General features: G+C 38.9%; 1 protein-coding gene across 1 annotated transcript in view; it reads left to right on the top strand.

The window, feature by feature from the left end:
* Positions 1-27,472, top strand: part of PRIM2 (DNA primase subunit 2) — an 87,247-nt gene that overhangs the window by 11,542 nt on the left and 48,233 nt on the right. The window contains exons 6-7 of the mRNA XM_042438125.1: positions 5,019-5,114; positions 5,909-6,046. Of these exons, the coding sequence (XP_042294059.1) occupies positions 5,019-5,114; positions 5,909-6,046 (234 nt within the window). The remainder of the gene's footprint in view (positions 1-5,018; positions 5,115-5,908; positions 6,047-27,472) is intronic.

Here is a 27,472-nt window from a genome sequence, read left to right as displayed (position 1 = left end):
TCTAGTTCTGGGCACCATGGCTGAAGAAGAATATCATCAAGCTGGAATATGTCCAGGGGAGCTGGTTATCTTTAGCCTGGAAAAGAGAAGACTGAGGTTCCTTAGAGGTGATCCTGGTCAGTCAAAAGGAAGATCAGGGAAAAAGGACTTTGCTCTTGTGGATGGGGTTACACTCCCCTTGAAATGTCAGGCTCATAGATTATGTGTTCTTCTGGACTCAACTCTGAGCCTGAATGCCCAATTTTCAGCAGTGACCAGAAGTGCATTTGCACAGTTAAAACTAGTACACCAGCTGTGCAAATTCCCTGAGATATCAGATCTGTTTACAGATTATGTCCTATGTGGACTACTGTAATGTATTCTATGTGGGGTTGCCTTTGGAAACTATTCAGAAATTTCAGTGGGCCCAAAATGCTGCAGCCAGAATGCTGATTGGGGCCATTTAAATGGAGCATATAACTCCCCTATTAAAACAGCTTCTCTTGCTACCAGTTAGTTTCTGGGCACAATTCAAAGTGCTGATGATGACCTATAAAGCCCTATATGTTTTGGGTGCAGACTCAGAAAGATCATATCTCCCCTTACAAACCTGCCCAAGTTTTAAGGTCTACCAAGGAAGGCATGTTTGGTGAGGACACAAGAGAGAGCCTTCTTCAAGGGTATTCCCACCTTCGGGAAGTCCTTTCCGCAGGAGACTAGACTGCCTCCTCATATAGTTTCCTTTTGTCGGTAGACAAAGAATTTTTGTTCAAGCAGACTTTTAAAGTGTAAGCAGGGGGGGGTTCTTATTGATATCTTTTATCTTTTAAAGTTTAGTATGCCTTTTAAATGATATTATACTGTTTTATGTAGTGATTTTAATTTGTTGAATTTCTTTATTTTGAAGGTTTTTTAATTGACTCTCTATGGGAGCCACCTTGGGTCCCACTATGGGAGAAAATGGCATACAAATGAAATACAAATAAATAAATAAAGTCAACTGTCTTTAAATTGCTGAAGGAATGTCACATGGAAGATGAAACAAGTTTATTTTCTATTACTCCAGAATTTAGAATATGAACTAATGGATTCAAATTACAAGAAAAGAGATTTCACCTAAACATTAGGAAGAACTTCTTTTTTAACTGTAAGAGCTGTTCAACAATGGAATAGGTTGTGTTGGAGGATAGTGGACTCTCCATCTTAGGTGGTCTTTAAACAAGGTTGGATGGACATCTTTCAGGACTACTTTAGTTGTGTATTTAGTTGTATAGAGAGTTTGACTACATGACCCTTGTGGTCCCCTCCAGCTCTTAACGTTCTTTGATTCTGTCTATTCCAGCTGTTTACTAAGTTGATGAAACTGTGAGTGGGAGGTTGAAACAAAACCCACCAGGAGTGATCAGCATATGGATAGTGGTTTTTTTTTAAATCTCTTGAGAGCTCTATGCCAATGGAGGTAATTTACTGGTGGCCATGTACCACAAGTGAGCAGAGCTGCCTCTTTTTCTTTTTTCACTCACCCTCCCTGCCTCTCTTTTCAACTTTCCCTTGTCCCCCAGGGGTTCCAGGAAGGGACAGTTCACTGGCAGAGAGTTTTGATTAGACCAAGGGCTAAAAGATATTGGGCAAATGGCTGTCCCATGTAAAGAAGAGGTTCCTGCACAATTCTTTGTTTCAGCCAATTGAATGAAATATGCCCTAACAGCAGGAAAAGCCTGCAAATGGAAGCTTCTGCAGAAGCCTCTGTTAACATTTGTGACCTACTTGTTTGAGTCAGAAAGTGGCAACCTGCATTAGAAGAGATACCTTGCTAAGCACCTGTGTGCAATATAAAGAAGGTTACCAACTGTGACTTTATCTTTTTTGATGTGTCTTGTTTTACAAAAGTCTCCTGCAGTAAACCAGTAATTTAAGAATCCTTTTTACTTCTTGAATAGCAAAGTGTTGGTTGGTCTGTCTTTACACATAACCCCATGCCTTCCTCTTGGATGTTTCTTTTCTTAACCACAGTAATGTGCCCTCCATTGTTTTCTTCAAATCATGCTGCTGCTGTTCTCACAGGGTAGCAGTGTGTCTTCTGTACAAATGGGTTTCTTATAAAAATGTAGTGGGTTTTTGCTAATCTTCTCTTGCTTCCTCTCCCTGCCTCACTGTAACAGTTTGGCTGTATTACTCACAGAGTAGTTCTGAAAAGTTTGCTTCAAGAATTCCAGTTTTAGCTATAGGTTTTTTTGCACATATGGTATGTTAGTTTCCTCAGTTTTGTGAAAACAAAGTAATAAACATGATTGAAGAATAGCTAGCATGGCTGCCTCATTTCACTTCCATAAACATAATAGAAAGCAATTGGGGGAAATACACACACAAAACTAATTAAGGGTTTTAATTTGTTAATTGTCTCAGTTTGATTAGAAGACAGATGGTGATTATCAACAGAGATCTAAACGGACCTTTCTAAGACTGTTTTTGACAGTTACAATAAACTTGTGCAAATAATTCAAAATAAAGCTAACTGCACATTATACTATAGCTGTGTTCAATGCCACCTTTGATTTTAAAATGTTAATGATTTATAAAAACAAAATGAGGAGGCACCAGATAGGACTTTGAGTATACAGTTTCCCCTCCATGTCCATGGACTTTAAATGTGCAGACTTGGAAATCCGCGGAGGGGTGACCACTATTAACATTAATGGGGTGCCTCCCCCCACAGCACACGTCCCTGCATGCATGCTCCCCATTCAAGCCTATGGGGCTTGAATGTGTGCGAGATTTTGAACTTGCGGGGGGTGGTGGTCCGGAAAGGATCCCCTGCGAGTTCAAAGGGGCGACTGTAAATGCAACCATTTCTGCAAACTTTTGCTTCCTGTGTATTTTTAAGCCATGTGTGTATTTGTTATTGTTAATTACCATCAAGTCAACTTTATGACAACCTAAGAGACCTCCAGATCTCCTTGTTATCATCAGCTCAACAAGTCCTGCAAACTCAGGGCTGCAGATTTCTTGATTGGGTCTATCCACATGCGTTTCACACAATATGAGTTTCACATAGACTCAGCTTTGATGATCTACAGGTTGCTAAATATCTGATCCATTGCTATGGGAAAATTTATGGACTATACTGGGAGGAAATCAATGGATTGTTCAAAACAATTGCTTTGGAAAGCCAAATACTCTGCTGTATCTCTTGTACGTTTAGCTAGCATGGGTTGTGAGTCAAATGATCACCTCAATTGAGGCTATAAATGTGCACTGTTAATGATTGTGATGAAAGAAGTTGTGATAATTTGCTTCAGTCCTACCTGTGGGGTAATTTAGGTTTCCCAAGGCTTCAGCCTTTGCTAAGGAAACAAAAATATTGAATATTGAATATTAAAAATGTCAAAGCCTAGCCTGTTCAGTTTTAAATTAGCAGAGTGGCAGAAATGTGCTCTTGTCTAACTATGCTTTCCTAAGAACTGAGATTGACCAAAACACAACAAACATGTAGTTTGTAGTTTAAAAAAAGTTTACTAATGGCTTTAATCTATATTTACATAGAAGCTTTATCCTAATCTAGCTAGTGAATAGTTCAGGTAAAAGAAATATTTATCTCACCATCTTTCCAAAGCAAGTTGAGAGATAAGGAAGATGGAAACACAACTGCTCAGCTGAAAATATTTTGAGAATTTTTAGCATGCATGATTTAAAGTGAGCTGTGAGAATTTTCTTGTTTTTGGCATCTGACGATCTGAGGACTGTATGGGTGACAGTGGCCTAGAGCCAGACTTGGATATGTACAGAGTGAACACATTAAAAGTAATGGGGCATTATAGCTAATTTCAGTCCTGATGAGTTCAGTTGCTCTTTTCCAAGTATAACTTAAGTCTGGATCCAAACTTATGCATGTGCTTCGATGTGTGCTGATTCAATGGTCTATATAGTCTTTTACTATATAGTCTGCTTTGAATCCCATAGGAATAGTAGTACAGTGCACTTGCACCATATGCAGGTACACCATATGCGGCTTTCAGCTTACGCTGAAGCCACACCACAATAAAATGAATGGCATGTGTGCTGTGTCGTTCTGGGAGCATTGGTTTCAATGGGGCTCAAGCATATGTGTGTCTTGCTTTACGGGGGGCGCGCGCGTCCGGAATGGATGCCCCACGTAAGGTAAGGGCCCACTGTGTTTTCTTATTTTTTAAAAAATAATAGACTAAAAGATGTTGCTCTGGCACTCTTGCCTTGTTCCTAACAGTATTTACAAATCAAATTCTTAAGAATGAGAAAAGGGTGCCAAAGAAAGTATTTTAGTCCTTTATTTTAAAAAAAAAATTCTGCTGTTCCTTTGGGTTTTGGAGCAATGAGAGAATCATGGCTTCAGCAATTGAATGGCTAAAAAAACAGATGTTGAACGATTGTTGATTGTTCAGAGGATGATTTTTGTAACATGTACTTCATAAACAAAACAATCTTACCATACATGCATAATACCATGACAAAATAATTATATCATTATTAAAATTGGCATACTATTGGATTGGTATAAATAATACTTGTAGTGGTGGCAAGAACTGTTGTTTATTATAACCTAGTCTGAAGTCTTGAGAAGCAGCTCTAGAAAAAATTCTTAATGTTTTAGGATGCGTTAATCTTTATTCAACTTTGGAGCTGGGCTAACATGAACTGTGGCATTTTGAAACAGGTCAGCTTCATAAATCATGGCTTTAGGTTTCCTTGCTTACAAGAACTAGTTAATTTTACCACAGTTTGCTGTTCAGGATGAATAACAAACCACAGTTAAAGAAAAATGGAAGTGAGCATCTCACAGTATGGTGTGTGTGTGTATATATATAAGCTTAAAACTTAGAGCTGCTGTAGCCATTATTGGCTCCCTTGAGGCTTTCTTAATCTTTTGGTCAATTGTGTATCTGATTTTCACATTTTTAGTAAGGTTAATTTTGATGTCCCATTTAATTTTCTGTAGCAATCTAGGAAGCCTTCGCTTAAAACATTTTCAGTGATTTTTATAACTACTATAACATTTATTTTAGGTTTCAGAAATTGAAAAGAAGGAGAGTGCAGGTGATCTGCGAAGTGCAACTCCTGGTTTTAGTGATTCTGATGTCAAAGATAACGTCTTCTATCTGGTAAGTGAATTTGTAAAGATTGTGATAGCATTTCGTATAGATGAATATTTTTTATTCTTATTCAGGCCTTTTCCCACTTAGTCAAATCGTATTGCTACTTGCTATTCTGATTACTTCTGTCTATAGTTATCATGTCATAGATTTGTCTCAAAGGAAATGGGTGGTTGATCTATCAATCTGTATACACATCCTAAACTGTCAGTTTCTGTCCACATAGGTAGATGGGGTACTTTTCCCGAGTAAGCATTTTCAAGTATTTTTTTTTAATAACCAGAGAATGGAGCAGACACTTCAGCTGGGACTGTATCTATAAATACAAATATACCAGTGACATGTACACCATTTCTCCATAATATAGTCATATGATAGTGGGTGCCCAATGTTAGTGTGTGTTGAAAACAGTCCTGTGGCTATTTCTAAGGTTGGATGGCTCCGGAAAGTATGTGACTTATTAAATATCTATTTGGAGGTATTTTCTTTTCATCAGACCCAGTTCAAAGCAGGGATACTTTTATGATGTGAGAACAGTCATTATAAAAATTCTAAAAATGAAGTTAGTTTGTGTTTCTTGTATGCAATTCAAATGTTAATACAGTCAGGAAGCATATCTTTTGCAGCATCTGAAGAGCTATGTGCTCATCCTATAATCACTTAAAGCTGGTCAGAGTTTTACATTATATTTCTTACATTTGATTTATTAGAATTGGATTGATTTGGGTCCTATATAAGATGTTTAACTAGCACTTTAGCCCAGTCCTTTATAGATTACATCTACAACTACATTTCTTATTCAGGTTCCTTTCAGTGATGCTGCGGATTTAGTTCGTGTGAGAAGAGTTTACTTTCTTGGTGGTTATGCCTATGTCCCTCATCAGGATTTCCTTGCCATTCTCTTGAACAATTACAGAACCAGACTGTCAAAAGCCCTGGCAGTAAGTCTTTTCTTTTCTAATTTGCTCTGAGCCTTATGCCTTCTTTTAGTTGGACTCAATTTTATAAATGGCAACATTGCATCCAGCCTGGGAAAATTGATAGTGGAAGGACATAGGGATTTTGCTTACAGAATTTGAAAAGCATTTCAGCATTTTAAAAAAAGCCTTATCCTCATTAAGTGTTACCTCACCTTTATTGTACTTTGTATAGATGGAGCCCTTCTGCAAGAGGTGGCATTAAAATCTTGCAATTGTTTTCTTTGACAGCTCTCAATTGCAGCCAGTTGTCTTCTGCTGTAAAGAACATAATAATTTTAAGTGGGGGAACAGAAGCAAAACTGTCATTTCTGAGCCTGCAGTACTGTTGGTCAGTGTGTTACTCAATATATAAAATAAATCCTTGCCATTGGAGAAAGACATGATCTCAGTGCAGCCTAAGGCTTTCTCTTCCGTAGCATCGTGGTTATGGAATTTAAAATCCTTGGGGGATGGCTTTCTCCAATACCATCAGAGACAGATCTGGAGTCAGGGAGAGGTTGCTCTCAGTCTGTGGCATTTCCTCACAGATGCTTGTCCCCCTTCCAAGTTTACTCTTTCTCCACTAGCAAAGCCTTGGGCAGTTAAATGCGTGTTTCAGAGAGTTCTTTTAATGGAGGATTAAGCCATATTTTGCTTTAACTTATATTGGGAGAACTGTAGTTTATAAAATAATTACATCTATTAGGCAGTAATGCGGGGAGGCATTCACTGCTCCCCTTCCCGCATTGATCAGTTGTCATCTGACTGCTTTTGTAAGCCAGGACAGCATGGGTCTAACATACACATGGTGTCTGTCACCTTTGGATGGCTCTTGTTCATATTCTCAGGCTGCACAAAGTGGAATACATCCTATAATATAACTATATCAATATCAGTAGTAATCAGTAGTCACTCCCCAATAGCTTTGAGAACTGTGGAAGCAGGTTAGTGACAGAGGAGAATTCACTCCCCACTCTGTTCTCAGCCTTAACATATTTTCCCAGCTTCAAATTGCCAAGCTAATGATAGCTTTTAAAATATACTTTATTTATTCCTGTGTAGAAACTTAATAAATATACAACAAAGGAGTTGAGTGTTTTCAGTTACTAACCATAATTAACAATTAGTAAGAGGGGTTTGTGCAGAAAATATTACATATTGATAGAATATTATGTTGTAGTAAAACCTCCTCTGAATAAATCTTGCCTAGAAAACCCCATGTTAGGTTCACCTTAGGGTTGCCATAAGTTGGAAATGACTTGAAGACACACAGCAACATCAAAAATTAAAGAATTCTTTGTGGCAAGAAATGTTGTGGCAAGAAATTGGCTATTGTTCTTAATGATAAAACTTGTGCATGGAGTTTATTTACCCAACAATACAGTATAGAACATTCAAAACAATGCAATGTGTGTCAGTGTGTCATTTTAAATATAATTTAGCATCTGTCTTCTTTCTGCTGCCCTTGAACTGTATTCAGAAGTACCATGGATCAGATGCTTTTTGAAAGCTCACTGTTAGAAGAGATTCCTTTCTGCATTGGTCCCTTTGTTACTATAGTAGCAGAATGAAAACTCTTAACTAAGATAAGCACAACATGTGTTCTACTGAACATCTATTAAAACCATTCTTTGCCTCGCTTGAAAGCAGTAATTTTTAAAAAGTAAAAAAGAGTCAAATAGAATCTTTTCTCTATTAGACAGTATTAAATTCTTTGTGTTCTTCTTAGAATCTAGTACCTTGATATACAGTAGGCTTCAAGTTACCTTAATCTTTCAGAGATGTCAGTTCTGAAATATCGTAAATCTTAAAAATCAGTTACGTGGAAACCGCTGTGAATGTCACAAAGTAACAAGAGTGCCTGGGAGAACTGTCCTGATATCTCAGCGAGTAGGTTTCTAGGGTCTTCTGTCTGAATCCACGCTTGAAATCTCCCAGCAACATGCTCTCAAACTAGCATCCGTAACAAATTTAGTGTTTCATCTTTCCTTGAGGATGGCACATAGTATCTGCTAATGTTTGAATTTTTTTCTGTGGAGAGTGAGGAACAGTTTCTTCTGTCTTCGACATGTAGATGTTTGTGAACTGCAACAACATTGTGAATATTTGTGTGATTAAAAACCAAAGTCTGTACTTGCAGAGAACGTTTGCACAAGTGTCCAACTGGGACATGGCATACAATTAAAGTGATGGGCAACTTCTGGCAGCTACAAGAACCTGTCTGTGCAGATATAAGTATTTTAATAAACTCATCTGCTAAATGTTTTTAGAAGATGAAAAACCTGTCATGGGTAGTAAAGCCTTGACCATTTACATAAAGGATTCAGGTGCAGACTTTCATGATAAATAGATAATCTTCACCTGAATCTTTCATGTAATCTGGCATACCATCCTCAGCTATGCTGCCCAGAACATCCGAACAATATCTCAGCGAGACTGAATAGAACTATGCTTAGGAAGAATTACTCCTGTTATAAGTAAAAATAGCACTGACCATTTGCTTTACAGTATCAGTATTGATCTGTGGTCAATTTGTCACTCTGATATGTTACTATCTGTTGAATAATTCCGTAATTTAAATCTTCTGCAGGTTCTTCCTGTGTGAAGCACCTTACATTTAGTCTGTTGACTTTTCATTTTTTGTTAATAAGTCTGCCTGTTGAAGTGGTGTATCTTGCTCCCTCCCCCAGAATTCTGTTGCCCACAGACCTAATTGCTTCCCATTTTTAAATGTGTGAGGTTTTTTTTTTCAAGCAAACTTGCATTGTGGTAGCTCCTATTCAGCCTTAGAAATGTTGCTACCAGAGCTTAGTCACTTTGTACATGTTCATCATGAATTAATGGCTTTAAAAAAGAAGCCCCCAAATGCTGTGAGAAGTAGGCGAAATGGTTTATGAAGCACAAGAAGCCATAATGGAAAGTTCAAATCAATATAACAATTCTCTTGTGTCTGCATTAATGGAAGTGGCTTTGAGGAAGATCTTATTCTTAGTTTTTCTGTTCATAGACAAGACTTCTTTGCACTTCAGAATTAAGGCATTCATTCAGGCTTGTCTGTTACAGAGCCAGGATAATAGCATAGTGACTATGAGCTTGAGGTGTGAATTAGGCGGCTTAGGCTCAAATCAGATCTCTGCTGAGCCCTCTCGAGATAACTTTATGGAAGTCATTCTGCTAGCTTCCTCTCCATATTGGAGACTGGTGTATTTTACTGGAATTGTTGAATAGACTGCAGAAAAGTGACTTGGATCCACAGGTGCTCTTGCATGAATAGAAGATGGCCCCATTCCTATTTCTGCTGGTTGACATTCTACAGCAGGCTCCCATGGCTCAGTTCATGCTGCTCAGGGGGCTTCCTCTGTTTTGGGGAGGGGAGGGCTTTTCAAGCAGTGCAGGTGATAAGAGTGGGGAGGTAGACTTACATGACTGTATTTATACAGTGGTACCTCGGGATACGAAATACCCAGGTTACGAATTTTTCGGGATACGAATAAATCCCATAGGGATTTATTGTTTCGGGTTACGAAAGTTTTTTCGGGTTACGAAAAAACTCCGGCGCTGTTTTAAATGGAGCCGCGGCAGAGCCGCGGCTTTTTTCCCCATTAGCGCCTATGGCAATTCGGCTTACGAAGGTTTTTCGGGTTACGAAATTAGCCGCGGAACGAATTAATTTCGTAACCCGAGGCACCACTGTAGTGGGAAACTTCTTGCTGTGCACAGCTATGCTGTTGTTGACACACGACTGCCCTGAAACATAACAGATCTTAAACAAATTGCCTACTTGTCATGAGAAGATGTGAGCAGATCCTAGTTGCTAGGAAACAACAGAACACTGCAGTAGGTTTAGGGGTTTTTTGGTATTTGCAAACTCTTTGTCTGTTTTATCTAGCACAACTATACTTGAGACCTATAGAAATTTTTAGAGAAGGACACATTAACATTTTGTACAGTCTAATTTATGAGTACACAAGTACTGAGGTATTTATTTTCTTGAAGATTTATTAGCTATGGCAGTGTAATTTTATAGTAGTTAAAAGTTTATGCACATACAGTATATAGCTTGGCACTGACATTTTCAAGCTTGAGATTGAAACCTGTAAAGCCTCCCTTACTGGATGCAACTTAGTTTGTGAAGAATGAGGTAAAAAACTTTTAACTTAATAAAATTTTTGCTCTAAGTTTCAAAGTGAAGTCAGAGCACAGTATGTTTTTATGGTCACCAAGCCTATGCCACAAATAATTTAACATGATGACAGGGCAGACAAATTGGAATGTATTGATAAACTCAGGCTTCCACCTGTTGGTTGTCCAGTCACCATGGTGAGTACTCAGCTGCCTTTTGATGAGCATGACAAGTTTCAAGGGGGTGGATGAACTCCCTCTTTTCCAAACATGAGAGAAGGCATGGTGTTTGCTTTTCTCTTCATGGATGTTTGGAACACCAGAAGGGTCAGAGCAGAAACAAGTTTCTAGCTCACTCTTGGATGCTTGAGTTGAAGCAGGTGGTGGAAGTGTGTCTACTTGGCTCCGTGCTTGTCACTGGCTTGCAACCATAGAGTTAAAGCAAGCCTTTGTCTTCCCTGGAAATTCTTATTTTTTATTTCATTACTCCATTTTAACAGTTATTTTTTTTCTAGCTGATATAATTTTTTCACAGTTGGCAAAGAGGGGGCACTTTTTCCATGACTCTGAAATAGCTTTCAAATAATAAGAGTACAGAGTAAAGTGTTAATAAGTTCTGTTTTGTTACTATGTTGTTTTAATGCCTTTTTATTTTTAGCCCAGATGCAGAGAAATCTTAGATGAGCAAAAGGGGAGCTCCTCTTGTGCAAGCCAGACAAGCCACAACAAGCAGTTCTTCCATCCTACTGCATTAGTTTTACCATGGCCCCATCACATACTGTTCCAAAGAAATTCCCTAGTGCAGTTGGTTGTCTGTGCACCAAAATTCAGGAAAGCCTATTGTTAGAATTTGCCACTTAGTCTAAAGCTTAGCCAGTATGGTGCAGAAAACAGCATGGTTGTCTGAGATGCATGATGTCAAAATCAAAATTTCCAGTTGTCCTTGGACAAATCATGTAATCTTAGCCTGGAATACCGTATATGATTATTGCACAACTGAAATGTTGCCCTGAGTAGTTTACTGAAATGATGGGCTTGCCTTGTAGATCTATTTCTACAAGTGTCCTATTTTCCTACCGCCATATATGCCTCATTTAGGCTTCATTCACAGTTTTTTAAAAAGAAACATACTGATCTTAGAGCTGATTTTTCAGATGGATGCATTGTGAATGCATGCAACACAACCAAACTTTAGTTGCTGAAACTGGTAGTTTGGAAAATAACTCAGGGGTTTTTCCTCTCCATTCCTAAATATGCTCATGTTGTTATGTTCTTTCATGGCATGCATCACAAGACCAAAAATATGTGACTTTCTGATTGCAGATTGCACCTGTTTCTCTGTTTGGCCAGAGAGCTATGGATTGGTCAAATCCTGACGAAAATCAGGATTAGATCAGATTTTGACCCATCCATAATGAGACACCAGTAGCTTGCCCATACATTTAGCAGCAAGACTTGAAATACTGAACAAGGATTTAATTCATCCCATACAAATTGTGACTCATGAGACCCACTGTAAAACACTGTCTCATTGTTCTGTCTGCTTAAGATAGCGAAAACCAAAAGGATTAGTACCTGATAGATGGTTAGTGGTTTTTGGTCACCACAGTTTTGTGTAGTACATGTAGTGTGTTTGTATAGTGATTTCCTGGCTTTGCAAGAAGTAAACTGAGGGGTTAAACAGACCAGTGTTATAAGCTGGCATGGGAGTGTGGTGTACACATACCAGTCACCCTCATGCCATGCCGACATCACACTGCGCACCCAACTGCACTGCGTGGGGCATTACAGAGCTCCGTTGGTGCAGCATTTAGACGCGCTGTGCCAAAAGCCACCACCATGGCAGCAAGGGCACCTTTTTGCTGGTGCTAAAAGAAGTGCCATTTTGCTGTTCTTTTTAGCACCGGCAAAGCACCAGATCAGGCCCGCAGCATGCAGTTGCCGCAGCCCTGATCCAGCAAGGAAAGGGCAGCAAGACACCATTCCAAAGGGGTGGTCTGTTTTGCCCCTTAATCTCCAAATACTCATTTAGAAATAGGGTGATTTTGTCATCTACTCAAGTTGCTGGAATTATACTTTCTTTTAAGAAAAACAATAAATGCTAAAAACAAAAAAATTGCTGATCTTAATGGTTTTTGTAGGAAGTATTTCCAAAAGGAGTAGGGCCTCCAGTTTTGCCTTGTCTAATTATGTAGTTAATAGGGAAATCCTACCTTTCCATTTGACTTCACTTAAACATGCAGAAGATTTAGATTTGGAATTTTATCTGTCTGTGTACTGGACTATTTGAGGAAAGGAGAAGTAGCAAACAAGGGGTATGCTACCTTTTCTGCTTCAAAGCCTGGCCTTGCATGACGTGAGAGAAGCTGCTTCCTGTGCAAGAGAAAAACTCTCTTTTAAAACAATTAAATTCATTTACAAAGAAACAAAAAATGAAAAATATATGATATAAAAGTAATAACTATACTCACTACCTTATAACATCTTATTGCTTTTGGGTGCCTTCAAGTCATTTCTGACTTATGGGGGCCCTAAAGTGACCCTTTTGTGGGATTTTCTTAACAAGATTTGTTCAGAGGAGGTTTTCCTTTGCCTTCCTCAGAGGCTGAGGTAATGGGACGTGCCCATGATGCGTCCCCCCCCCCCCCCCAGTTTTGGTGGCTGCATGGGGACTTAAACCCTGGTGTGCAGAGTCAGAGTACAGTACAACACTCAAACCACTACACCATGCCGGATCGCTTATAACATCTTACAGCATGCTAAATATCTTGGCATTTCTGTCATAGTCCAAAAAGATATGTACTGTATATACTCATGTATAAGTCTAGAAATTTTAGTCAAAAAAATTGACCCCAAAAAACCTGGATAGACTTATCCACAGGTCAATGTAAGTATTGTACTTTAACTCACACACACACACACACAAAATGGAGACATCCCCTCTACCGTCTCATCCATCCAGCATTTAGGATGAGCACAAACAGTTATGCCTGCCAGAATTTTCTGGGATCATTTTCCATTGTATCATCCTTTACATCCTTTGTTACATGCCCCTAAGTTTTACCCTCAACTTTTCCATGGGTCATATCAAAATCCATAATTTTGGCCCAAAAATTTGCCCTCGACTTATACATGAAGTCGACTTATAGCTGAGTATATATGTAAAAGCCCCTTTATATATAAATAAACAAACACTCACTATTTACTTTGAAGTACCTGAACCTTATTGGATGCGTGTTTGTGTGTGTGTAATATCTGTATTTAATGAAAATGTTGGTTTTTTTTTTTGCTCTCCCCCCCCCCCCCATGAAGACTGCAACCTATGGCTTGATTATAAAACTCTTCACACTTAATGTCTGAAATAGTCACACCCTTCCACATTTTTGCTAAACAGACTTTGACTGGTACAAACAGTATCAGATTGTGCATGCTCATAGGTTATACTGTATTTTCTGGAATATATTCAAATTGTAGCACTTAACATGTACCTGGCAATGTCTTCTAGCTGGTTATAATTTTGGAATTTCTGAAGTCTTACTCATTATCCTGTGGGATCAGTCCCACATTACAGTTCAACAGATACCTATATTCCTGCAGTCCTCCCAACAGACCCTAGTGTTTGACATTTTGTATAATCTATACTAAGATGTTGGTGCTCCCTGAACATTATCTAGAAACCTGCCTATTCTTAAAAGTCAGGCTAAACAAACCATTCTTATTTTCTAAATGTATTGGTTACATGGATCTCCCTCTTCCTTGCTCTGTTGTTCCATAGATCTACATTACTAGATAGCTTGAGGGATAGCATAGAAAGAGCTAGGCTAGTTTCTAATGCCTGGCACAGCAAAATTACCCAGTGATACTATGAGGAGGAGTAGATATTTTTTGCTGGATATTGAGCATTTGTGAAGATAAGGATTGTGAAGCACACATGTTCTGTGTAAATCTTAATCAGACAAGATAGTTTACAAGTTTTCTTAGACGTGGAGACGTTTTATTTTTTCCATATGGTACAGTGATTTCTCCATCTTGTACTTAAGGACTCACCCCTCCCCGTGTTGAGATCTGTAAATACCATCTATCTTTTTAGCTGCTGCCAGTAAATTCTATTTGGAACTGAGAATAGGGATATGCAATTTTGTGCAGATGGTGTTCAATAATATTTGATCACCTGACGTTTCAAACTGTGAAGAAGAAGGCATTGTGTTGTGGCATTAATATTTGAAAATTATGATTAATGAGGGTCTTGTCACTTGAGATTCGTTTCAGGTATTGAGTTCTGAGTGTTAACCTAAAGTAATTCACTGTAACATAAATGGATGATTTTTATAATATGCATATACAAGGTTAGTAAGGTAATAACTTTGACAGTGCAGTATAAAACATGATTAAAATGACTTTGTCCTCTGGATGCTTCATGCTGAAGTGCAGCAGAAAAGTGCTTTCATTTTTGTATAATTTCACTTAATGTCTTCCTATTATTTCTCTGCCATTTATTATTTTTCTCCGTTTGTGATACTATGGAGCAGTTAAAAGACGTTTGGCATTGCTTGGGAGTTCAAGGTACTTGCACTATTTTTGTGAAATATTTTTAACAATTTCAGTCACTGTGCAATGGAGTGCATAAATATTATTTCTTGCAAGGCCATTTTCTGAGGTATGCTGCTGTAAGTGTATATGTCAAAACAAAGTCAAAATAGGTGTAGAGGAGAATGGCATTTTTATAGAGGGGCTTAAAGTGCATGCAAACATCTCTGGTCTTTTCTACCTTGCAGATTTTTTCCAGAACCTTTCACTGGGTATCAGCAATGGTTCAGATCCACATCAGGAAATTTTAGGTCTCCACTCACTGTAGATTTAGAATGCTTCAAGAGTAGGTACACATTTGTTCTCAACCAGCTAGTTGGATCTCTCTTTTGCTTTTTATCATTGTGTTGAGCTCCAAGAAAGTATGTTTTGTTGCTAAGGCAGCCCTATTTTGGACCACAGCGTTAATCTCAGTAGCCAGTAATCAAGCATGATGGGAATTCAACACCTCTGGAGGGCATAGGCTGAGAAAACCTTGTCTAAAAGGTCAGCTGTTTCCAGTTGGGCTGAATTTTAGGTATAAGTTGGGTATATAATGGTTAGATTACATTATTGTGATGCATATTTAAAATTCCCTGAAGTGTTGGATTTGCATGCATTGATTTTTTTTTTAAATAAACAAGAATTCAGATCTGATATGGGTACTATACTGCTGTCATAAGGTTTTAGTGGGGTGGGGGAGTATGTCCCTGTTTGTTCTTCTGGACCTCTCAGCAGCTTTCAGTACCATCTACCATGGTATGCTTCTGCGACTCCTCTGTGGGGAACCACTGTCCTGCCCTGGTTCTGTTCCTTTCTGGAGGGACAAACTCAGAATGTGATGCCAAGAGAATCCTGTTCTGTGCCTTGGCCATTAGCTTGAGGACTCAGTTCTCTCCCCCCTTACTATTTCATATCTACATGAAACTGCTGGGAGAGGTCATCCAAAGTTATGGGATGTGGTGTCACCAATATGCTGATGCCACCCAACTCTGTCTCTCCTTTCCATCAGCTTCTAAAGAAACTGTCTCAGTACTGAAACAGTGTTTGTTGTCAGCACTGGACTGTATGAAGGCAAACAAATTGAAACTTAATCCAGACAAGGCAGAGGTGCAGGAGAAAGGCGGCATATAAAATAAATAATGGTGCATGCACCGGTAACCCCCAGGCTGGACTTTTGTAATGCACTGTATATTGTGCTACCTCTGTACCAAGTTTGGAAACTTCACTTTTCTCCAAAACATGGTAGCCACATTGGTTACTGGTACATCTAGACCATCCTATACCAATATTAAAATTACTTCACTGACTGCCAATTGATTTCTGGGCAAGGGACAAAATGTTTGTTGTTACTTTTAAAGTCCTACATGGTTTGGGTCAATGTTACCTATGGGATCACCTCCTCCTGTATAATCTGCCCAGTACACTCAGATTCTCTGGGGGATATCTACTTCAGTCAGACAAAATTAGGCTGACAACTGTTACCCAGAGGACATTTTCTTAGGCTGCCCTCAAAATTACCTGCCAGCAGAAATTCATCAGCTGAGCATGCTGGCTGCGTTTAAAATAGAAGTGAAAGCCAGTCTCTTCTGGCACACCTATCCAGATTATTTTTAAATTATGAATGTTAAAATATTTCTTCTTCATGGTCTCTGTGAATCACACAAATGGGTTATTCTGCACCTCTTCCCCTGTCCATCAGGAAACAGCTGACCAAAGTTCTTATCCTCTCTTATTGAAGCAATCTCTGATGTGAGGAGAAATTGTGAGTGGGATTCTGACTCTGCTTGTCTCACTAGAGATTGTTCATGGGGAGGGTGGAAATGAAAGTCAGATGCTTCCCCAGCCACAGGGGAACAGACTCCTGTTGACTGGTTACTGGTAAGTGGGGATTGGGGGGAGGGAGTTGAGCTGGGATTCACTGCATAAAAACACTGTTACTGTGCATTATGCATATCTGCTGCATAAGATTCTGGCCATGATTATTAAGTTTAAATACAGAAAATCTTTATTTAAATTTAATCATCATGATTGGAATCTATATAGGAGATACGTATGCATAAATACAGAAAAGCTAGAGTCATCGTATTGTAAAAAACCCATGATAGGGTTGCCTTAGGGTCTCCATAAATCAGAAACAAGTTGGAAGGTACACAACACCAATAACAAACAGAAAAGCTATATATGATGTGTACCCTCTCCAGCTGATACTACAGTTCCAAGTCCTTGGGCTCCAGTCACTCACCTTGCCACTGTTCCTTTGTCTTGTGTTATTTCAGTTTTCATTTTGCCAATGACTTACACCTAGAGATACCAATAAACTTTGCCTTTTTCAGTTTAGCAAAAGTGCAACAGATCATAGTGAAGCAGAACAGGACCACATGTCCTGTTACTAGACTATCAACTGTAAATACAGTTACATCTTTGATGAAAAGTACAGTCAGTCATTTTTTTCAGTGTGTGGGGGTTCATTCTGGACCCCCCCCCCCTTTGTGGCTGCCAAAAACCATGGGACTTGAAGTTCAGTTGGTTTTAATGGTGTCACAGCTGCTTCCACGTGTCACCACTGGGGTGAATGGGGCACTCTGACTGTAAACTGAAGTTGCTCAAGCACATACGGTATATTTGTGATGCTCTAAAGTTTGTAATGCTTCTGATTGTTATCCCTCCCCCATTTAAAGAGATAAGAAAGCAATGATAGGGTGCATTGCATGTTTTCTTGGTCCATAGACACAAGTAACAACTTAGAAGAAACTGTTAACAGATATGTTCACCAGAACTGTGTATAAACAAGCCATCTGTTGTATATAACCTATTGCAGTTCTAATGGATTCATTTGAAATCAAGCATCTATTTTTAAGTGGTGAAAGCATTCACAGATGGCAGGTTGTTAAAGAACAAAGTATTTAGGTTTGTGACAAAACTCTTCGTGGTTTTTATTGGTTTAGTTATGGATTTACATTGCTTTAGTTTTGAAAGCTAAACTTAGTATTAAGTTTTAATGATTTAAATATTTTTGTTCAGCTGCAATTATATGGAAGACTGCTTGAACTCTGTTATTTTCTTTGTTTATAACAAAAATATGGGACGGGAAAATTGGCACACTATATATGCTCGGCTGTAAGTTGAGAAATTTATGCCCCAAAAATGATCGCAAAACCCCTGGGTTGATATATACAGTAATAAGACTTGTCCTTGAGCATCTTCTGCAGCCTGGCTGTCTCCCAAAGGGAGTTCCGGGCTGAGGAAGGGCTTGGGAGGGAAATGTTTGCTTTCTCTCCTTCCTTCACCCAGCTGTCCTCTGGCTGTCCTCCAAATGGAAATCTGCATTGCAGAAGGGGAGGAAGGGATACCCTGAACTTATCCTTGGGTCATATCAAAATCCCTGATTTTGGCTCCACAATATGCCCTTGACTTATACATGACCTCAACTTATAGTCTACTGTATATGGTACATCTTTTTATTCAATTGAACTGCCAATATTTAGGGCCAGAACAGACAGGCAACCCCCCCCCCCCGGTCTTTCCAGCAACTTGGGTGCATGGTGTACATCGCATGTCCCCAAGCCAGCAGGAAGCTGCCATGAAGCTGCCTGGCTGTTTACATGGTGGCAGCTTTTCGGCACTCTGGCGGTGTGGCGTTTAGACACTGCACACTGCAGGAGTGCTGAACAGCTGTGGTGAAAGCAGAAAGGGCGCCTATTTCCAGCGCAAAAAGGAGTAACATTCTGCTGCTTCTTTTTGCACTGGAAAAAAGCTGGATTGGGGCTGCAGTGTGTGGTTGCCATGGCCCCAATCCAGTGATCAAAGGAACGGTGTCAAGCCGCCCCCTTTGGGCCATCTGTTCCGGCCCTTTGCCTTCTTTTTTAATATATATTTTATTTGTTTTAGTAAAATTGTTAAAACAGAGCACAAACAAAACCACATTCGTACAACATTTCTTTTACACTATTTGAATTCCATACAATATAAAACATAAATTAACATTTACAAAGACATATCCATTCTTTCCACATTTGTTACTTCCTTGTTAACACCTTTTAAGAGTTTTTTTTCCTTTATCCATGTTTTTTGTAAAATAAAGACTATCTCTAAATGAATTTTTCCTGTTTACTTTCCTAACTTTCTTTCTTTCATTTTTATTAAACATAACTGTAGAGAGGAGGAGTATAGGGCTCGGGTTGAACGGGCGGGAGAGGGATTGGAGGACCCAGGAGAAAAGGATGGAGGCAGGGAGGAAGGCAGGAGTCAGCTGGGGTTGATTGAGGGACTGGAGCCACGACCCTGGGGGCAGGGTGGAAGGCCGGAGGACTTATTAAGGAGGAAGGGAAAGGCATCAGGGGGGAGGAGCCTAAGTGGAAGACGGGGACGCGGAGAGGCCGGGAATCAAGGGAGAGAGGAGGCAAAGATAACGGGGCTTGGAGAGCGACTTCGGAGAGGAGGTTCCCTTTCCACTGGTAAGGTTCGAGCGGGCCCAGTGGGTCTAACCCACCCCGTGTGCCCTCGGAAAGGAGTGGAGGGTGAGATCCAGCCGTGGAACCCGGAAGTAGGTTGTAGGCGAGAGGAGATGGGGGTAGAGAAGGAGTCGTGGTGGACCCGTCGGAGCCGAGGACAAAGCCCCGCTCCGCTGGACAGACCAGTTCACTCCGGAGGAAGTGCCGCAACTGAGTGGGACTACTGTCCTCCCCGGTCGCACACCGTATAGACCGGTCCCTGACCCAAACGGCGTAGACACCAGGGCTCGCCGGGCTCTAGTGAAGTAACTGAGTCAACAAGGGTTTAGGCTGGGACTGTTTGTTTTCTACTGTTTATTGTGGCTGAAGAATAAAGCCAGAACGTTTGTTCCTTTCAAGCATTTCCAAGCCTCCTAGTGTGTTTGTGACTTCATAAGTTAGGGAGAATGGAGCAACTTCCCGGGGCAGCGGCGGCGGGCCTGGGGGCCACGCCCACAATAACTTTTTCCAGTATATACCAACAGTCTCCTTGACATGATACTACAAGCTCATTTTCTTGGCAATTGGAGCTGTTGAATCACTTTTGATAATCTTAAAGCTTAGATCTTAGAGTAAGCCCCATTAAATTCAGTGAGACAAGTGAGACTCATCCTGAAGATATGTAGAACAGTGGTGTTAACTATAGTATTGAAATTCTTCAGGCCCAATCTCCAGCTGTTTCTGAGCCAGAAGTAGTCAGTTGCTGTGCTATTCCATTCACCAGTATGTGTATGTATGCTTTCAAGTCGTCTATCAACTGATGTTGACCCCAGGAATTTCATAGAGCTTTCTTAGGAGTTGGTAGTATTTTAGTGTCAGGTTCTTTAGTTTAATTTTGAAATTGCATGTAGTGTACATATTTTATTAACTGTCTGATCTAAAGTTGTCAGTTAAGTATTTTTCTAGTGAGATCAAAAAAAGCAGGGAATAACTTCATAAAAATGAAGCCAGCCTGTTTATCCTCAAAACAATTTTTTATTGTGTATCCTTTAGCCAGGTCAATTTTGTTCTGAATCAAACGCTGCTTAAAGTATTGCTGTTTGCACACTTTTATATCATCTTGTTTTGTATGTAATGTCATGTAAATAGAAATACCTCAACTATGTTTTACATCGCATTGGTTCAGTGATTTACTCATCAATTGTGCACTTGATCTGACTAAATGCAAAAATATTAAAGCCAATATGGTTGGTGTTTAAGTAATATCTTTTCTCATTTTTAGGGATTTTTATTATTGAAAACAGACACTATTTAAAGATAATTTATAAAAGGCTTTGTATATAATACTGAATGAGTAACTACTGCCACTTAAGCTTTACTGCTTGAGAGCTGCTTTGTTCTGAAGGCAAACTGGCAGCATAGCAATTTAAAGAAAATTAATTTCTTTCTTGAAATATGCCTTTAGTCCCCCTGTCCCCAACTCATCTCCACCTTCTATGTTCACATTATGAGGAAGAATGCAATGAGAAATTTATTTCCTTTCTCTATATAAAGTTTTATTATTTGATTCAAATTATTAATGGAAAAAAGAAGCTTTCTTATATTTTTCTCCACTAGAATCTGGGCAGCCATTAGAGACTTTCCACTGACTGATGATGCACATTTGTGCCTTTGATTCCATAAGGTAAACTAAATTGGGCCATTGCATTGCTCACCAAGGTCTTACTCAGAGAGTGTTTGCAATAAAAAAGGCTGTTTTAGGTACTGTATATGCAAAGTCATGCATACCTCTGTAGGGTTCTTGACTTTTTGTTGTACCGTAGGGAATGCAGCTAAAGACTACAGTCCCCAAAGTGTGTGTGTTGTGTGTGTGCATGTGTGCGCGTGCGCGCGCGCACACACACACACACACACAAGAATTGTGCTTCAAGAAGAACACACACAGACTTCTGGAAGTGCAGTGCCAGGTTAGTAAAAGACTTAACATGATGTAAAATAAGGTGACTGCTCATTTTAGAGGGAAACACTGGAAGTGACCGATGTTGTTTGGAGAGGCTTGTACGGCCAGTGCCAAGTTCAAGATGGGACCCCTTGGGTTCTTAAAGTTGCCCAATCACTACTGCCACAACTTAATTAATTGCACTGGAGAAAAAAAATGCTTGTAATTTCAAAAATGATTTGTCCAATAGGGAGGACATGGGATGGGTCCTCATTGTGATCTCCCCCAACAGAAAATGTCTTTGTGCAGTCTTCTGTATGATATTCAGGATAGATCCTGGTCTTGGAAATCACATTACTATTGGACAACTTCAACACATCAGTCTGAAGGGAGAATTCTCTGTAGTAGAAGAACTGTCCTTAATCCTTGGTACCCACTGTTTCTTCACTGCAAATCTTACCCCTTTCCCAATCACTGGGGCATAGTTTACCAGACTTGGAAGTGTGTTATTATAAGTACACCAATTTTGTATCTCCTCCAGTCTTATGAAAAGCAATTGTGTTAGTTATGGACTATTTCAGTGTATAGCATGGCTCTTCTGTTGACCATGTACTTGCAGCCTAAGATAATAATATGAGGTTTCAAGGACTTGGAAATTTTCCTCACATACCAAGGGGTGTGTGTGTATGTGTGTGTGTGTATGTTTGTGCCTTGCTTCCACTCCACCAAATGCATCTGAGGAAATAGACTTTAGTCTTGGAAAGCTCATGCTGCCAATTTCTTTCTTTCAGTTATTCTCAAAGGTGCTAAGATCTCTCTATGTACTGATTCTACAGACTAACCTGGCTATATCTTTGACAACTATATATGGTAATATCTGTCCCTCAAAGTAGGTTAGAAGCGATGACACCCTTCATATCAGCCAGACTGCTTTTATTTTCTCCAAAAACAAACAAACCCAAACCCCTGACTCCTTGCCCAGTTGTGTTCTATTGCAATGAGACAGCCTTCTGAATTACAGTGGATCCTTGTTATACGCTGGGGTTTGGTTCCAAGATCCCCCGTGTATAACAAAATCCGTGTATGCTCAAGTCCCATTAAGTATAATGACATAGCAAAATGGTGTCCCTAATAAAAAATGGAAAATCAAGGTAAATTTATACTTTTTTGGAACATTTTCAAACCGTGTATGCTTAAATCCGTGTATAAAAAATCCGTGTATAAGAAGGGCCGACTTTATCATGATTATTTATTGAATTATACCAAGTGAGGTAGTGCTCTGGTTAGTCTCATACACACAGAGTCAGGATTACATTTAGGATTTTCAAAGTTTACCTTTCTAATTTGCAGCTATATCAGTATTGAAACTTATTTTTCTGTGATTTGAACTTTTCTTTTTTGTGCTTTGGCAGATTGAAATAAACAGCCTGTTTTTTGTTTTTTGTTTGCTTTCTTTACTGTTTGCCAGACAGATTATGACATAATACTATGAAAAATCTAAACCCTATAAGAAGTTCCATGTACTTTTTTTGAGGAAAGAATGAATTTGTTATGCTTCTTAAGTAATAGTTTGAGACCCACAGGTAGTCTGCGTGATGCAATTACTGTGTCACTGGTTGCTGCTATTAAAAGGAAGACGCCATAGGCTTAGAATTTCGACAAAGTGCCTAGGACCATAGTTCTTAGCCAGTGAAAGGCTGTTCTGTGTATACCTGTCTCCCTTTTATTTAAACACCCTTTTGCCTATTAGTAGTCTGGTCATCATGCATTCTGGTTATTTGAATTATTTTTTAGTACATTGCTACCACTAAGCAAAGGAATGCTACTGATTAAATGTATTGTAAACCAAGCATGCAATTGGTATCTTTTATCTGATGTTTAATGGAAAGAAAATGTTAATTTAAGGTAATGAAATAGGCCTCCAAGTATGGTGGGTGAATAGACCATTAGGTTAATTAAAACGAGGATATGTATCACTGCTGTAGTGGAACTATCATTTTGAAGGAGACAGTTTCATTTAGTGCTTGAATAGTGAAATTCAGAATGTCTCTCCCCCAAAGTGGATTTACGACATGTAAGACCAAGATAAATGGCAAGGGCAATTCAAATTTCTATTCATTTACTTTTACCTGCCTACTATCGCTTGTCAGTCTTGACTGCTTGTCACATAAAGGTGAAGATTTATTCAGCTTTATTTCAATCAATTAAATGCAAATTGTGTTGCTTCACTGTACATCATGCAAGGAGTAAGTTCAGTATGAAAAATATTGAAGTTTTGGGAAAGTGCATACTGGAAAACTCTCAAATCTGTTGTAAAGATTACAGACAGAGTCTTAATTAATGGGTTATTGTGCTTGTTTTTTTAAAATGAAATACTATTAAAGAAACCTTCAGAACAGTAATGAGCTCTGTTGATAAACTGTTTATATATGGTTATGCGTTGACTTTTTGGAAATTGCTTGCTGTACCTGAAGACAAAAAAGTTGTTCCCCAATAGTATAATCAGGGAAAAAGAAGACATAGTAGTAGAAATTAAAAACTCAGGGTAGCTTTCTTAAATGTTTGTTCAGAAGACTAATTCATATAGACCCATGACCAAGTCAAAAAGCCTGTAAAGAATGGTTCAGCTGTACAACAGTAAAAAGAGCTACAACTGTTATACCCACCAGAAAGTTTTTTTCTACTCCCTTTACCACTGTTATATATCTATGGCAGCACGTGGGTATCCTTGTAGCTATTAAGGTTAGGCAAAGAGCTTTCACATGAGTGCAAACCACTTTCCCTGAATCAAGGGGAGGCCACCAGTTTTCTACTAATTCCCCCTATCCTGCATCCTTCTGTATCAGATTTTATATATTTCAGAAGGTCCCTAATGTAAAGGATTGACTTTGGGAGAATGTTTCAGGGCTATAGTGGGATGGAGTTCAGTGATGCCAGCCACAGATGCTGGCAAAACGTCAGGAAGAAACTCTTCTAGAACATGGCCACATAGCCTGAAAAACCCACAAATAACAACAGAAATTTAGCTAGTTTGGAATTGTTTTGAGTTGAAAACTACCAGATAAAAATGTTAAATTTCAAAGCAAAGCAATATAGATTAGTGGTCTTTACTTGTTCCCTTTCATTGACGACTTGCTCTCTAGGCTTTAAAGAACAAATAATCCTTTGAGCAAATAACTTGCCATTTTTCTTTGATTCTTAAAATAGCATCTTATATGTATTGGAGTATATTTGAGTGTTACAGCATTTAGCACAGTCCTCAAGGCTGTTTTTGTAGACCTCAATTTGTCTGGATTTCCTGAAGTGTCTGTCCTGGAAGCTGCCATGGAGGGGCAATTCCTCTTTTAAATAAGGGTTCTAGCCCACTCTCCCTGCACACTTTAGTATAAAAATATCTGCATTTCAAAACCAGATTTCCAGAAACTACTCTTTTTCTGATTTGTTCTTTTGGCAATCAATGTGATCCCATCAGATCCAGCATAGTAATCAGTATATGGACACCCTGCAGTTGGTCATCTCTAATTTAGCAGTGTTATTAATAGTTCTCTCTATTTATTCTTTAAAGCCAAGAGAGCAAGTCGTCAACATGGAGGAATAAAGATTACTTACATCCTTTGTTCTGATGTGAAAGTGCTGTTTACAGGTGGAAGGAGTCCTTTTGTCTGCAGGAAAAAGATCCTATGTTCACTCATATATTCTAGAGGCAGAATACAGGAAGTGTACAAAGTTCTATAGATCTAACTACCCCATATTCTGAATCAAACATTGCTTTCTTACTAATTGTGTCACTAGAGTTGAGGTGGAGAAGCCAAAAACTATGTTTTCCAGCATTCTCTAATAAAAAAGAATGCTTATGGGAAATCCAGAAGCAAGACATGAATGCAATTTCTTGCTTGTGTTCTCTTTAAAAAATGCTATTTAGAGCCACATTGCCTCTGGTACTATCCTATAGTCGTCTAGTAGCTTCTTACAGTCTTAATCTGAGCTATTTTTGAAGTACATAACTAACACCAAGGGTTGATATGTCTTAAGCAGGCAGACTTGTTACTATGAGGTTTTAGATCTAAGCAATTCTTGACTGCAAATAAAGACAATTGATTGGTTATAGTATCTTAGCTGGGAAAGATGACAAATTACTTGGGTAGAATTTTAAAATTTAAGAATGAAATGATTCCTTTACAGCGCTCAGATTGAAAGATGGCACCCTCCAAGGCCCAGTATAGTGGACCTGCCACATTGGTAGGGTAGCTATCTGTGGATTAGAGCATCAGTGGTTTACCATGCCTCATATTCAGTAGCATGCTCAATGATGTGGACATTTGCACAGTGCCACCTATTGAATAATATTGGCTTGAATGTCTGCACTTTTTCCCATCTGTGGGCCCCCCTGGAACCAGGTTCACTGTACATTAAAACACACCCAGGCATCCTTCATATGGCAAGCCCCTCCTACCATATGACAAATTGCTTATGGCTCTTTCCTGTTTAAATAGAGATTTGCCATGTATATTGAGATTCTGTCAAGAGACAAGACTACAGGTCCCAAAAGTTGCAGAACTAGGTAGGCAATTCCTTGAATCACTCATTTTATATTGAGTATAGCAATTTAAGGGTGGACTAACCCCATGTAGTTCAATTAATCAGTGAATGCAGGGGAGGGAGAGGAGAAGGGTAAGAATTCTCAGAAGGGCTCAATGTTACTAGAAATAATAACTTGCAGACACTATGTTGTAATTGCTACTCAAAAAGTCCCCTGAGCAAATTGTTTAAAAAAACTTGTTAGATTCGGTTCCAAACTGCTTTTCCTGGGCACCTGTAGGCCTGCTCTCTGCCTTTCCTTGTGATAGGTGTATTCCAACTTTTCTTTCCTTGGTTATGGAGAAAACCTTTCACTTTTTCTTGCAGTCTGAAATGCAATTTGTATTGAAAGTAGAGAGAATGATAGGAATAAGGAAGACTAACAATGAAAGGAAAAGCAGAAGCCTTCACTACAGAAATGAACAAGCTTCTGTAGTCTAGATTTTTTGGATTGCAGCTCTCAAAGTTTTATACTGCTGACCATGCTGGGTGGCTGATGGGAATTCTAATCCAAAACATCTGGAGGGCAAAAAGTTCCCCAGCGCTATTGAAACAAGCATGGCTCTCTCTCTCTCCTTTCTCTTTGTAAGAAAGATTTAAGCTTCTCAGCCTGTCTTGGTAGAATTCCTTTAGAGTTCACTATTCTAGTCACCTGAGCTCCCAACGTTACAAACAACTGTATTGTCTAGTAGGCAAATGAACATCAGCATCCCCCTTAAGAATTTCCTAAGCTTTGGGCTTTCAGGAAATTTATATGACAGGAGAATAAATGTGCACCTTTGTATTTGTTTTATATATTTAATAAACAAAAAACAATTTATGCAACTACATGTTCATTGTGGAGGTTCATTATATCACTAAGATGTTTCAAATCTAGGCACATTCTTGTTCATAGAGATCACATAGTCTTCCTATAAAGAACATTTCTCATACTCATGGTACTTGTAATACATTTTATTGGTAAGGAACATAATCTTATATAGTATTTTTTGTATATAAGATCTTATATTTGAGCAGCTGAGTATAAGACATACAGTGGACCCTTGTTATACGCTGGGGTTTGGTTCCAAGATCCCTTGTGTATAACAAAATCCGTGTATGCTCAAGTCCCATTACATATAATGACATAGCAAAATGGTGTCCCTTATAAAAAATGGAAAATCAAGGTAAATTTATACTTTTTTGGAACATTTTCAATCCGTGTATGCTTAAATCCGTGTATAAAAAATCCGTGTATAAGAAGGGCCAACTGTATAAGGTCTCATATTTTATCTGCTGAGTTTCTCTTATATAGGTTATTTACATACACTTCAATATTTGGGTAGCATTTCACCCTTTTCAATGCATAGCATTAGTTTAGTGCAGCTGTTAATGACTGTTTCAGAGAGTATTTCTAACTGTGCGTATGAGAGTATTTCTGATTTTATGAACTGGCATCAATCCTGGGAATGATGGGGTGGAGAGTGAACTGTACTGACATCTAGAGAGTGAAGGCCACACTGTCTAAGCTACAACCTATCACCATGAAGAAAAAAAATTAAGACTGAGCAAAAGATATTGTCTTGTGGGTATTTAAGGGAAATATTTATGGGAAATTGTTTCCTCCCATCTGTGTACCTGCCCAGATCTTGGGAAGGTTTCTGGAGCCCTTCAGAAGCAATTTGTTTGAGCTGAATAAGCAGTTTCTACAAAGAGTAAGAAACTGGCAAAACTATCTCTGAGTACTCTTTGCCTAAGACAGACAGCTCGAAAGCATATACACACAAAGAG

The sequence above is a fragment of the Sceloporus undulatus genome, chromosome 1 (assembly GCF_019175285.1).
Source record: "Sceloporus undulatus isolate JIND9_A2432 ecotype Alabama chromosome 1, SceUnd_v1.1, whole genome shotgun sequence".
Taxonomy (NCBI): Eukaryota; Metazoa; Chordata; class Lepidosauria; order Squamata; family Phrynosomatidae; genus Sceloporus; species Sceloporus undulatus.
Note: the sequence above shows the minus strand (reverse complement) of the source record. Positions and strands in the feature narration are given on the sequence as shown.